The 14,370-nt window shown below is 39.0% G+C and overlaps 1 protein-coding gene across 1 annotated transcript in view; it reads left to right on the top strand.

Moving 5' to 3' along the window:
- LOC141464169 (dynein axonemal heavy chain 5-like) overlaps positions 1–14,370 on the top strand; it is a 159,570-nt gene that overhangs the window by 49,410 nt on the left and 95,790 nt on the right. The window contains exons 40-44 of the mRNA XM_074146952.1: positions 811–957; positions 2,547–2,719; positions 5,363–5,541; positions 12,102–12,289; positions 14,143–14,337. Of these exons, the coding sequence (XP_074003053.1) occupies positions 811–957; positions 2,547–2,719; positions 5,363–5,541; positions 12,102–12,289; positions 14,143–14,337 (882 nt within the window). The remainder of the gene's footprint in view (positions 1–810; positions 958–2,546; positions 2,720–5,362; positions 5,542–12,101; positions 12,290–14,142; positions 14,338–14,370) is intronic.

Here is a 14,370-nt window from a genome sequence, read left to right on the forward strand (position 1 = left end):
GGGGATTAATTAAAAGCATTGTTTGGAACAGTGCACATTGTGGAAAGTTAAAAGTCACGTGTAGGAAAAAGCACAAAATACTAGCTAAGTAACTAGAATAACAAATAAGCTAACAGGAAAACAGAATGATAAAAAATGTGGTAAGAGGTCACACCTCTTCATCATCCCTCAGCATGTGCTTTAGAATCCTGTGATTTTCTCTATTGTTCTGTCAGTGCAGTCATCTTGGAAGGGACAATTTCTCAGTTTGGGAATATAGGGAATCTTATCCTATTACTTTCCCAAAATCAAACTTGGAAAGAAATAAGAGCTCCCAAAATTTTGGGAAATAACTGTGCTTCATGAGCATTGGTCTGCTGTAAGAGAGTGTATTAGATTCCTCAGCTGATGAGCTCTTTTTTTAGGGAAGGGAAAGAATAGAAGCCATTTGAGGAGGTGCTGGTTTAATCTCAAACACGTAGAGAAGATACTGTTAACACCAATGTGTTATTATTAACACTCAATCTATAAAGGAGGAAGGACAGGATGTGAACTAAAGAGTTTCAAATTACCATTAATCAAGAATATACAGTGAAATTGGACTAAGAACTAGTAACACCATCCTACCATGAAAGTAAATGCAGGGGAATGGTGCCATGCTATACTTTGGTACTGAATGAAAACAAAGACTTGAGACTATGAAGAAGATCACTTAGTGCTACATTTTCTGTGTTGTACGATTTTTTTTTCATTTTTTATTTTTTTTATTCGAAAAATTAGAAGAAAAAATGATGTTTGTATTAATAAGGCTGTTCTTGCTATGTGGAAAAGGTAATGCACGCAACAAATCAGAAGTTTTTGGAACTTTTAAATGATTTGATTGACATGACAACACACAATCTGACAAGAATGGAGCGCACAAAATATGAAACTTTAATCACCATTCATGTGCACCAGAAGGATATCTTTGATGATTTGGTAAGTTTTTGAAAACCTTTAAGGGACTTGCTGTATGTAAGTAAGTTTTTGCATCTATAAAAAAATGATAAACAAATCTTACAATCTATTCTCTTTGAGTAGCTCTGACATTAGTGCTGTGATACAGCATATCAGATTTTGTTTGATTTCTTCTAGATGTCATGCAGAGATAAGGGTGAATTATATAGAGGTATGTTCATAGGTTCAGGCTTCAGTTTTTAAAACAGCTGTTGATACCCATCGTGCACAAACTCACTGTGAGCAAAAGAGTTTAACTTTTAAAATTAAACTACTCTCAAATTGAAAATTTAATACATTATTTACTTGAAATGTAAATGGAAAAGAAGTCCATTTAGTATTGCTATCAATCATGTGATTTCCAGGCCAGCCTATGTGTTGATTTAAGGTAATAGTTATTAAAAGATTAAAGTGAAAAGTGTAGCAACCAGAACCAGAACAGATATTTTAAATGTTTTTATAATTGCATTGCATCAGACTTCCTTTAGATAAGTATCTTGAAAACTTGAAATTATAATTATAAAAATGGAAGTAAAATAACTTGCAAAAAGCTTGCAAGATACAAAGGTCAATAATTCAATACTGTGTTGTTTAATTTATGCATATATGTTAGAAAGATAAGAATTAAATGCATGTGTAAAGAGAGATAGAAAATCATAAAGAAAAATACTGTAATTTTGAAATAAAACTGCCAGCTTCTAAGATAGGCATGGGGTTTTATCCTTTGCCTGTAATTTTTAATTTATTTTCATAATTATTTTCTTAATTGAACATTTAGTCATCAATTAATGTAATGTCATATTATAATATTATAATAAAATTAAATCACAGAAAATTGGTTAAATTTAAAGGGTCTGTATGTGAAATAAAAAATCAGGGGCACGTCCAAAACTGGGGAAAGGATTCTTAATTGATACATATATCATCCTTTTCTCTCAAAACATGATATTCCCTGATAAACACGTCCTTTTGTGGTTGAGAGAAAGTAGAGGGAAGTGGCTGTGAATCCAGAACGTCCTCTTCATCTTACACCATGTCTGCAAGGCCGATAATTGGGACTACATATTCCATAAGAGGCCAGTGGTTTTGAGTTGAAGTGTCAAAAATAATGAATCAAGATCTATTAATCTGCCACAAATCTAAATATGTGTGTCAAGTTTATACTGGAAAATATATCCCAGATAAACACATAGACGTGTACAATGTATTCAACTGTTGTCCACGATCTAGTATTTCTGTGACTAATGGCACCAGATACCATGCAGTGTAACCAGTATTGTTACTTAGTTTTTTATGAAGTTTTCCATCACTGTTCTTCAGTATCTCTGTAAGACACAATTCACAATCTCTGTACACGAGTCAAAGGAAAACCAAAGTGGTCAAAAGGTTCAGAGCATGTCATAGACGGGTTTGAAAACATAATTCTGGATGTCTTGACTCCTGACAGATTCTGTGCTCATTCTTCCGGCTCCTGAATTTACGCACAGTAGGCTTTTTTCCTCTATGGAGTTTAAGATGAATTTGTAATACTGTTTCATTTCTGTATTAATGATTTTTCTTTTCCATTATAGGTCCGTATGAACATTAAATCTCCGTCTGATTTTGAATGGCAAAAACAGTCTCGATTTTACTTTCTTGAAGACTTGGATAAGTGCATTATCCAAATCACTGATGTAGAGTTCACCTACTGCAATGAATACTTAGGGTGTACAGATAGGCTTGTTATAACTCCCTTAACTGACAGGTAGTTATAAAAAGAATGCAGTGGATAGTACTGGAGCTAAGACTTAATTCCTTTGGCTTAATTCCTTTAACTTTCATGAGTCGGAATTCTTTAGTTGCAGTGTAATGCTGCAATATCACTGGTGAACAGCAGAGGCCAGTGCTTATATATTCAGCTTGTGAAAGCAGGCAACTCTAGGAGGGGTCTTGAATTCTCTTTGAGTGTTTCCTTGAGCTGTATGTGCTGTGGTAGGCATTGAAAAACGTACTTGTGCTCAAGATAAATATAGCTGAGTGCCATACACTTCACCAGCCTAAACCGAGTGGATCTGAAAAGCAAAATACTGCTGCTTTCAATAAGCTAATAGTTGCATGAGAATCTGGGATTATGGCGAGTGATTTGTTTGAAGTCACCACAGAGGAAAAAGCAGTAATGCAGGACATAGCGTTGAATAACTAGTGTCAATATGGTTTTAAGCAAGGCCTGTTGAGAATTACAGGACTACAAACACAGAAAAAGCTTTGAGGGCAAAACATAAGGAGAATTTATTATTGCTGGAGTGTTAGTTATACAGTACAAACTCCATTAGATGCGTGTTTTCCTAAAGTACTTGTTAGTGCTTCAGCTATATAAGAGGCAGATGTATTTGCTGTGCCGGAGCTTTTTCTTTTAAGTGTGGTAGAAATGTCAAAATACTATGGATGTTCAGTCATTTGCTGTGTAAAGAATGGCTGCAGGCTGTAGAATGCATGTTGGTATTGTCTTTGCACTCTCTGTGCAACTACATTTTATTTACTAGTGAAATTTCAGACATTTATCAATTTCTGAACCAAAATTATGCCCAGTGAGCTATTTAAGAGAGCCAAATCTCTGTGCTTGGATACCTGGCTTTTAATACGTAACACACATCTACCGAATTTTATGTTGTGTGCCCTACTATTCCTATGCTGGATAGAGATCTGTTTGCAGCAGTAAACGTGCGGTTGATTAGTGGGTACGGCAGCACTACCACACAGACAATATTTTTGGGAAAGACAATATCAATAAAATGTTGTTATTAAAAATTTTTTCACAGAATTAAATGCAGTCCAATTGGTAAGAGATTGATTCGGGGCGCTATGTCTCACAAGACTGAAAACTAGCGCAGGGTGACATTATTGAAGAAAGTAAGTCTTTTGAACAAGTTTAAACTGTAATGATAACAAAAAGGAACAGAGTTATCAGTCTTTGGGCGAACCTAGAAGAGCCAAACAGCTGCAGAGATTGGTGACTATACACTGTCATATACTGAAAGAGTATTTGAAGCAGAGATGTTTTCTAGTGTTGGCATGGGAAACTTATGTACCTAGGCAGCGTTGCATAAGAACAGATTTTATTCCCCTCATAGGCTTTTTCCATTTTAATACTGCTTTATGGACTTGTATGAGCTTCTGGCAGTTTTCAGGTAATGATATCTTTGCTTTCCATTAATCAGCTTGGAGTCAAGTGCTGTTTGGCTAATGATTTTGTGTTCAGAAAGATTCCCGAAGCACATGATAAATACACACTGGCAGTAGTACATTACATTACGATAATGGGACTGAAATTGAGTGCTCCTGAACATCATGTCAGACACAGACCATGTCATGGCAGATAAAAAGAATGAAATGCAAGTTCTATTTAGGATTTGTCATATGTATACAGTTTGTCCTTCATTTTCAGTAGCAGAATCGTTAGGAGTGGTATTCTTTCTGCATTAACCAAGTGCCTGTTAACTGATTAATGAGTAACAAGGTGATAAAGCATTATTACTGCTATCATATTAGAACGAGTACTGCATTATTTTATGGAAAGTGATAGTAGCCAGTATCATTTGGGTTATTTCAGTGCCCATTTTCTCTCCCCAGATATATCATAAAGCTATTGAGTTTCAGTGTTAAAATGGGCCTACTGGGATTTTGGAGGATTGTAGGTTAGAACAAGTCTTCCTACACCCTTGAGTAGTCTCCACACCGTCTGGGGAGGCTGAGACTTAAACTTGAGGATATCAATCCAGGATGGAGGCTGAAGCAGGAGATGGTCCTAGGATTCATGGGTTCCTCCTTTCTCCATTGCCCATTACAATCTTCCCACTCGTCCATTCTCCTCCTGGAACTCAAAGGTGTCATGTGACTGGCAGCACTATTCTGGTTTGGCATGGTGGTAGGGAAATGGCAAGAACAGGAGCTGCGTGCAGCCTCTGTGCCTTCATATTGCCAGGTCAGAGAGCCCATCTTGTGTGCCTCTGGGTAGAGAGTAGGAGGATGGGAAAAAAGGCAGAAACCCAGTGGGTCTGGGTGCTGCAGAATGAAGCTGAGTCATTGAGGGAGGTCGTATGATCAGTGTGAGAAAATCGCAATACCACAGTATTTTGGTATTCAGCATTAAGAATTGGCCTGGGTGTTTCCTGGGCTGTTGCAGTCATCGGTGTGCTGGATGCATGCTTTTCTGCAGGTGGAGCAAAGGTGGTACCTGGTAACTGAGCTTCACAGTGTGCAAAGGGGGGGAGTGAGGACTTGCCACATGGAAGCACCCTCGTTTCTGCCCCTTGGCTCATCTCTATAATACAACTACTGTGGTTACATTAATGGACTTAAGTAATTAATAGTAGAAAAAGATTAATAGAACTCTTTTTTCTGTCTCTAGGTGTTACATCACTCTGGCACAGGCCCTGGGCATGAGTATGGGTGGTGCACCAGCAGGACCTGCAGGGACAGGGAAAACAGAGACGACTAAAGACATGGGCAAATGCCTGGGAAAGTATGTTGTTGTTTTCAACTGTTCAGACCAAATGGACTACAGAGGACTTGGCCGTATCTATAAAGGTAAGAAATAATCTCGTGTTTTCATTTTAGAGTCATAAGTTTTTGTCTCTTCACTAGTGAGTTAGCAATGATTACTAGGGGATTTTCTTCTCTGTTGCCTCTTATTTCCAGATGCTCATCAACTTTTCCTGATACATGATTATTTCTCCTTATTTTTTCTCTTCTTCTTCTTGTATGCTTTCCAGTCTTTTTTTATATTCTGGGAGGGTATTTCCTATCTATGTCTTCTTTTCCTTTTCCCTTTTAATCACTTCTACTGATTTTCTTTATGCTTCTGTTCCACTCATCCCAAGGGGGAGGATATTTAGCCCACCTTTGCTGTTTTTTATCAAGCAAGACAAACAAATACAAAGCTCAATGATGTTGTGCAAGGCTGGGAAACATGCAAAGTGCTGCAGTGTCTTATTTCAAACTCTAGAAATTTTGAAATAAGGAAAATGAGATAGCGATCAAACTTTGATAACTTTTCATGATAAGCAGAGCTTTGAAGTCAGTTTTGCAAACAGTGATCAAGTCTGTGGACTCCATTATGTTTGTTTTCTAGTATGTAACCACTATTGGTTATAGGGAGAGGCAGACCACAGATCACCACCATTTTCTGTGAGTGATGGGCTCTTAAATCTAATACAAGGTATCATAAATATAATTGTCACTGTTTTGGTATCTTCTGAAGATTAAAATGTGACTTGGAGATCATTTCTAGTTTTAATTAAGAAGCCAGCAAAGCTGGCCAAGATTTTAATAGAAGTAACTTTTGTCTTTGGCTTCTTTATTTAAGAGTTTAAGAGTATCCAATTAGGCTTTGTAATAGAGACAGAAAGCCTGAAAGGTATGCCAGGTTTGGATTAAAGTAATTTTGTATTTAATTGTGAAAAGATTTTCCATATTTCTCTCATCTCTTCTGTGGTCTTACTGTGCTTGTTTGTGGCTGAGTTGGATCAAGATGACCAATAGTATGTATTTGGGAAGAACTGAGTTAAAAGCACTACTTATACTGACTTCATTTGACTACTGTTCTTCCTCCTAATCCTTTTGTACTTTTACAGATATTTTTAGGCCTCATTAACTTGGTAACTTTCTTTAATGGCCATATCAAAAAGAGGGAAATGGGAAGAAGTGGAGCAAAGAAAGAAAGAAAAAGAATTATTTAACCAGTCAAGTTTTGTAGTTCTCTGTGCATTCTGCAGAATGCCCACCTCACTAATCAAACACATTAGCTCCATTTGTAAGAATGTGAAAAAAGATAAGAAAGAAACATTTCCATTCGTGCTTTCTCTGCCTCAGCCAGCCTCCATCCCCTATTCCTCTGAGCCATAAGTGAAGAGATACACTGAACTTTGGAAAGGCACTGGAGTCTCTTACCTTCTCTCTCCCTCCTCTTCTCCTCCCCAGCCCCGAGGCATGCTCATGTCTGTTGCCTTCCCTCCCATTGGGGATTTTCCTAGTTGGAGCTGCAGTAAAGGGCCGACCTGCAGCAAGCAGGAGAGCTGGAGAAAACAGTTGAGGAGACACTGCTACAAAAAGAGAGGGTAAAGTGCTCCCTGCTAGAGCAGCCCTATCATTTCCATATCAGGAATCTGAGGTGGTGTGGTGAATATGGAAGCAGCAGATGGTAGAGCTAGTGACCATCATTAGCTCTTGTGTTTAGTCCCCAGTCCTGAACTGGTCCCATGAAGAGCCCACTCTTCTAGCTAGAAGTTCTGCTAATGCCACAAGAATGGAAAGTTTGATCACAGTCTTCATTTAAAGCATTAGACAGTCTTTTTAGCTAGTCCTTTAGCTTTATCTTTCATCTTCTTAGGTGAATGCAGGCATTCACTGCCTTGGAGAAGGCTGAAACTGGCTCGATGCTCCCATGAGCAGTGAGAACCGAAGACAGGTTTCATAGTATCCCATTAAATAATGCTGGGATGTGGGTTAAACTTTCATAGAGGCAGTGACTTCTTTACTGAATGTATTGTGTTACTGAGGTAAATGCTATGTTTATAACCAAGGCTAGATCTTTGCATATCAAGAGAGGAGATAATTTCCTAGTCCCTTTTCACTTCATCTGGTGCTGTGCGTCAAGTTATCAGATATTAGCAGATTTAGCAGCGAGGGGAAAAAGAGGGTGGGTGTGGAGGTGGTGTTGTCATGTCTGCAGCCATGTTTTTTCTGTAAGGACAAAGTTTGATCTTCAGAATAAAGAAATAGAAAAATATAGCATACTATACTATACATAACAATATATTGTATACTATAAAACTATAATTTAAAGTTCTTCTGATTGGCTGAGAGCTGAGCTTCTATCTCCCTGTTTCTCTGTCTTCCTGTCTCTTGTTTCCCTGTGCCACTCCAGCTATTCACAGGTGGATGGTCTAGTCAATACGTCCAAGGCCTGGGCTTTCATCTTTGATAGTTTTATTTTTGAAATTTGAACCAAAAAGTAGGTTCAGATATAACTGGTCATCTGAATTGGACCAGAGGTAACCCATGACAGTAGCAGAGAATTAAGTGAGAAAGTGAATTTCCAAGTTTTCTGTTATATCAAATTCAGTATTAAAATTGCCCATGAACAGCAAATCAGGCATACTTCATCACTGTTACTGAAAAGTGTTAGTGAATACCCTTTAGGAGACCTTTTGTCTGTGGTTATCTGTAAATGAATATAAAAGTTGTGTTTGCTTTTGTTCTGTTTTCTATAGTTACAGTCAAACAGCTCCGGTCTTACCCGAGGTACCTTTTTGTGATTTGTTATGTAATGCAATATTTAATATAAGGTTTGATATGTATCTTAATTCAGAAAGTGAATAAACGAGTATGGAGCCCTGTGAATTCTTTCAGGACCAACAAGTACCTTCTAGTTTACTGCTTCTGGGCTGCACATTGGCTAGACAAGAGTTCTGTTTTAGTGAAATTTGCTTTGAATTCTGGCACTATAGTTCTACCCCTATGTAAAATCTTAAAAGATGTGTCATTTCAATACAAAAGAGAGTTTACAGGTGCTTTGTCATAATTAATTACTGCACTGTCACACTATTTTTAGCCAGACCTCCCAGTGTTGAACAGCACATAGGGTGTTATCACCTGGCCTGCTGGATCACAGGGGCCCCAGTACCTGCACTGGGGGCTGTGGCCACAATGTAGTGTTCAAGGGTCAGGTCACCCATCTGTGTATAGATCATAGGGTCACTGGCACGGAAAGGAACATGGCACTGCATTGCAGAGATGCATTTTGAAGTCTTTCTGAGATGGAAGTAGCTATGCTGTTTGATTCTTATGTCATGTGAGGACTGGGTTTGTAGGATATCTGTACTGAGTGGGAGGGGTGGGTGGGTGAGTCTTAGACATAGTTAAAGAACTCTTTAGTCCTGTCCTTTATTTTCTGTTTGTACTCCATTTTTGTATTTGACTACCATACTATGTTCGGTGTGGGGACAGAAAGTAATGCACACTATGGTAGTGCACAACAAAATTACATTGTCTCTAAGCTGTTATGCAGCTGACAGTTTGCTTGCTGTGCCTTCGCTTATGTGTGTGTGTGTATGTGTATTTTCTTTCCTTTTTCTTTCTAAACACCACCAGAATGAAATAATTTTGCAAGAATCTAATTTATTCAAAGCTGTGGGGTATTGGCCTTGCCTGAGAGTCAGTTTTCTTTACTCCATGCAGCAGGTGGCATTACAGAACAAGTGATTTTTTTTTTTCCCTTTCCCAAGGAAAAATTGTTTGGTTAGAACCTCACCTCACCATGCTATAGAGAAAGTAATTTCAAACTCCTTTAATATACAGATAGTAAGTGTAAGAGACCGTATTATATGGAAATAGTCAAAGAGTTTTCTGCCTTGGTCTTCACTGGCAAGGGCTCTAGCCACACCAGCCAAGTTGCAGAAGGCAAAGGCAGGGACTGGGAGGAACTCTTTATCAGGGAGTGTAGCGATAGGATGAGGGGTAATGGTTTTAAAATGAAAGAGGGGAGATTTAGATTAGATATTAGGAAGAAATTATTTGCTCTGAAGGTGGTGAGGCACTGGAACAGGTTGCCCAGGGAAGTTGTGGATGCCCCATCCCTTGAAGTGTTCAATACCAGGTTGGATGGGGCTTTGTGCAACCTGGTCTAGTGAGAAGTGTCCCTGCCCATGGGAGAGGGGTTGGGACTAGATGATGAGCCAAGGGTGACCACCACACAGGCAGGGCAGGGACTTCACTGACCAGGGCACAGTCCCACAGTGCCTGAGTGGGGCAAATTGGTGATTGGTTCCATCAGCTGTCCGGTGACCGTTAGACAAGGTGAAATAACAAGCTGGGTTCAGGGTCCATCTAGGAAGTTCAGTCAGAAACAGTAGGAGGCAGGGGCAGAGGTAAGACTATGGATAGTTCTGGGGTCCTCCAGGAAGTGAGCAAGTCAGGGTAACAGGGGATAGGACTGTGCCCAGCCCCATGTACAGCATAGCTCAGGCGAAGACTGAAGACTCAGACCTGCCTGAGCTGAAATGGAGCTCCTGAACTGGAGGAGAGAGAGTATGGGTAGAAACTGCAGGTAAGGCTGGTCAACGCAATTAAGGCCTGTTGGTCCATCCAGGACCCTTATATCCCACATACAAGAGGGAGAACATAAGTTAAAGGACTTGCTGCCACACCACTGAAGTCCAGGAACATTCTTCATTTGTTTTTAAAGACAGTACGATCGAGACTTTCATGTTTTAAATTTGGTACCTATCTATAGAACTACTTTTATCTTTGCTTCATTATGGCATTGTGATATTTGTATATATTCCATTTGCTTTTAAATTTTCTAATTATGTCCATGTGACATTTTATTGTCTTAAATTTTTTTAATTTTTGGAGCATATTTTTCCTTATAGTATCACAGAAATTAATTAGAAGCAGTTTAGGAAAAAGATTGCTCTGCATATGAAATTGAACTGAATTTCATGGGAGATCTGCAGTATTGCCCTCGCCGAATCAAATCTTAAGGAGCCAATTTTGGCTGTGCTACAACTGGTTTTGATCTGTTGTGACTCCACTAGTTTTGTTTAAGAGTTCTTCCAAGATTAAATGGGTAAAAACGATGAATCAATGGAACAATATTAAAAGAAGTGGTTAATGGGCATGAGAAAAGGTAAAAAATGAATGTAAGAATTATTTTCATTTTTTTAAATCTTTTTTTCTGTCTGCAAACACTGACAAGTATTGATTTGGCTATGATAGCTGATCACAGTAGAAGATGGGACAGAGTAGAAGAGGGGCACAGAAGAAACATAAAAGGGGCCTCAAGGAGATTTGGGGTAAGATGAGAGTTGCTAGAGAACATCTTAAAGAGCAAGAGAAGATCAGACAAGGAACAGAAGGGACGAAGGATAAAATAAGCAGAACAGGCCAGAGCAAAGACAAGGGAAGAGAAAACAAACCGAAGTGAAATAGTATGTATTAATAGTATTATTATGGATTTTTGAGTATTCTCTTCCATTAGCTTAAATGTCTTAAGGAATTAATATTACACATAAACCACCCCTTGATTTATTTTACCAGTGCTATAGGCATTGCCATACAAAGTATGGGGATGCGGGGGAGGTCTGGTCATAGTTGTTCAACATTGCAAACACACAAATGCCTTTTCTTGGAGATGGGCTTTATTTCTGCATTTAGCACTGCCTTCAAACAGCTTAAGCCAAACTGACCTCCAGCAGTCCAGTGGAATGAATTGAACCCCTCTGAACATTTGTTTGTAGTACCAGTTAAAGTACTGGTTCAGGTCCTTGCTGCACCCAGGCAATAGGAAATACTAGTCCAGAGTGGGCTTTGGGAAGGGAGGAGATGGCACCCATGAAGTTCCTGCATAGACTTACTAGCTTTTGTCTCTTGTGAAATGGACGTGGAATAGTGGGGGATTACGTAGTTTTCCCACTACTGCTCTGGAAAGGTGCCACTGTAGACTCTCCTATGTCGATCCCGCTAACATGATACAGAAGGAGAAGTACTTGACTCTCCCAAAAGACATTAATTTCATGATGTTCATGGATAGTAACGTCTGTCTAGAACTCCGTGGCCTGTTCCGAAGAACAGTTGTAAGTGTGACATCAGATTCCTCTTTGTTGAACAGACGGATGTCATTCTGCAACAATTTTTGACCTATGAATTAATTGTTATAAAATGCTACAACACTTCTGTCACAAATGTAGTGATTTCTGAATTTGATTCTGTGCTTTTCATTTAGGTAGGGGTGTCTCAAGCTTATCATTGACAATTTCACCCCCTGTATAGATGAGTTTCCATGCTATATGCATGTTTATGCCACTAGGTGCTATATTGAACACTTTCTACCTCATGGTTGCTGTAAAGGTGTAGGATTCTTTATAAAGAAGTTTGTATATCTTTCTTCCAAGGGGTAATTCTTTTTCTGGGTGTCGTTAATGCACAGCCCAATATATTTTGAGTTTTTCTCATTTTACTCTGTGTTCATACTCTCTGTTCTTCTCATGTTACATTAACTTGTATAGAACATGCTATATTTTATATATAAATTATTCTTGTTTTATCTGATATTTTAACAAAATATTTTTCTTCTTGCTTTTTTTTAGGTTTAGCCCAGTCAGGTGCATGGGGTTGTTTTGATGAATTTAACCGCATTGAACTCCCAGTTTTATCAGTAGCTGCTCAGCAGATATATATTGTATTGCAGTGTAAGAAAAATAAGAAACCTCAGTTCACCTTCACTGATGGTGATGTTGTTGACATGGACAGAGAATTTGGCATATTTCTGACTATGGTATGTATGTGAATATGTATAAATGGCATCATTATGAAAAATCTTTCCTGTTTCCCATTGAAATTTCCCTGTTGAAATAATTGGAACTGTCTGTTAGAAAACAGTGAATACAATTTGAGCAATAATCAAATAATAATGCTGATGTACTCTCTTGCCCATATGTTTAACTGGAACTTAGGACTTGAGGTATGTAATTATCATTAACTACATATTTTAAGGGCTTTTTTAGTTGAATATTTGACAGACTTGAGACTAAACCAAACACTCTCATATTTTTGGTCAGAGTCTGTCAAAAGAAAGCAGAAGTAATTGACTGCTGTAAGGACTACTGCAGTTGTTCTGGTCGGTATTTCACCACCTGTGAAGAACTTGTGACCATGGTCCTTCTATATGACAGTATGAAGGAAACCACCCTCACTTAAGTGCTGGAGCATGTCCAGAGGAGAGCCACCAAGCTGGTGAGGGGTCTAGAGAATGAGTCATATGAGGAGAGGCTGAGGGAACTGGGCATGTTTAGTTTGGAGAAGAGGAGGCTGAGGGGAGACCTCATTGCCTTCTACAACTACCTGAAAGGAGGTTATAGAGAGGTGGGTGTTGGCCTCTTCTCCCAAGTGAATAATAACAGGACCAGAGGAAATGGTCTGAAGTTGCGGCAGGGGAGGTTTAGATTAGATCTTAGGAAGAATTACTTTACTGAGAGGGTGGTCAGGCACTGGAACGGCCTGCCCAGGAAGGTGGTGGAGTCACCAACCCTGGAGGTATTAAGAAACGTGTAGACATGGCACTTCAGGCTCTAGTGCCCGAGATCATTGGGCTGGGTGTTCTGTTTTGTGCTTTTTTTTGGTGGTTTTGGGGTTTGTTTTGTTTTGTTTTGTGGAGTTTTTTTGTTTGGTTTTGTTTTTTTTTTTTTTGTGTGTGTGTGTGTGTGTATGATTGGACTCAATGATCTCAAAGGTCCCTTCCAACCATGAAGATTCTGTGATTCTGTCTCAGTGAGGTGGGTACTGGCACCTAAGCAAACAAGCTGCACTTGTTTCTGTGGTACTGGTACCGGTACCTGAGCTGCGCTCTGGTTCACTGGCCTCCTAAAGGCCAGTTTGGTGTCTGTGGACTCCTTCTTGCAGTGCAGGAGGCAAAGAAGCAGGAAAGCGTAAGACTACCTTAAAAGCCTCTTTTTATCTCCCCCTCCTGTTAAGGCTACATACCCATAACTCAAAATGGAAGCATTTGTTTTCATTTTAAGGTTTCCTATGTTTGCAAAGTTGTTAATGTTATTACTTTAATTTGAAAAAGAGGACAAATTAGTGGCATACAAAGGCCAGTGAGAAGGCAGTTTGGAAACAGCTGGAAGTATTTAAGAAGTTATCACTGCATGGCCAGCAACTACTGTTCTCACAACTGAGCCATGCAGTAGTCACATGGATGACTTAGACATCTTCAGTGAAAGGTCAGATCCGTTAGTTTAAATTATATTCAGTAATGGCTTGCACTGCTTGACTGACTTTGCTCTGAAATGGTCTGGGAATGCTCACAAGGGACAGTAACCTCCAGCTCTGGAACACTATCAAGAGCCTGAAGAACTAACCATTTAAACCAGCTCCAGCGATATCTGTAAGTGATTGTCTGTCTTATGTCCATGTATCTTGGGCATCACATGTGATACCACATACTTCATAAAGTGCAGTATTTAGGCAACTGTGTCCTAATGTGTAATTGTGACATGCTCGAGTTACCAGATTACCATTGTAATCTGGCATGTGCTCCTGTGTTTGCCAAATAATTATCAGAAAAGATAAACCTTCCTATTCTGCTTTCATTATATAATATTTTATTCTATATTTTGAATTTTTCAGAACCCTGGCTATGCAGGACGACAGGAACTTCCAGAAAATCTGAAGATTCAGTTTCGCACAGTTGCTATGATGGTGCCTGACCGTAGCATTATTATGCGTGTCAAGCTGGCAAGTGCTGGTTTCCGAGACAACCAAGTCCTTAGTCGAAAATTCTATACACTCTACAAACTCTGTGAAGAGCAGTTATCTAAACAGGTAAAATAAATATTTGTCCAACCTTAAGCTGTC

This window comes from Numenius arquata, chromosome 4 (genome assembly GCF_964106895.1).
Source record: "Numenius arquata chromosome 4, bNumArq3.hap1.1, whole genome shotgun sequence".
NCBI classification, from domain to species: domain Eukaryota; kingdom Metazoa; phylum Chordata; class Aves; order Charadriiformes; family Scolopacidae; genus Numenius; species Numenius arquata.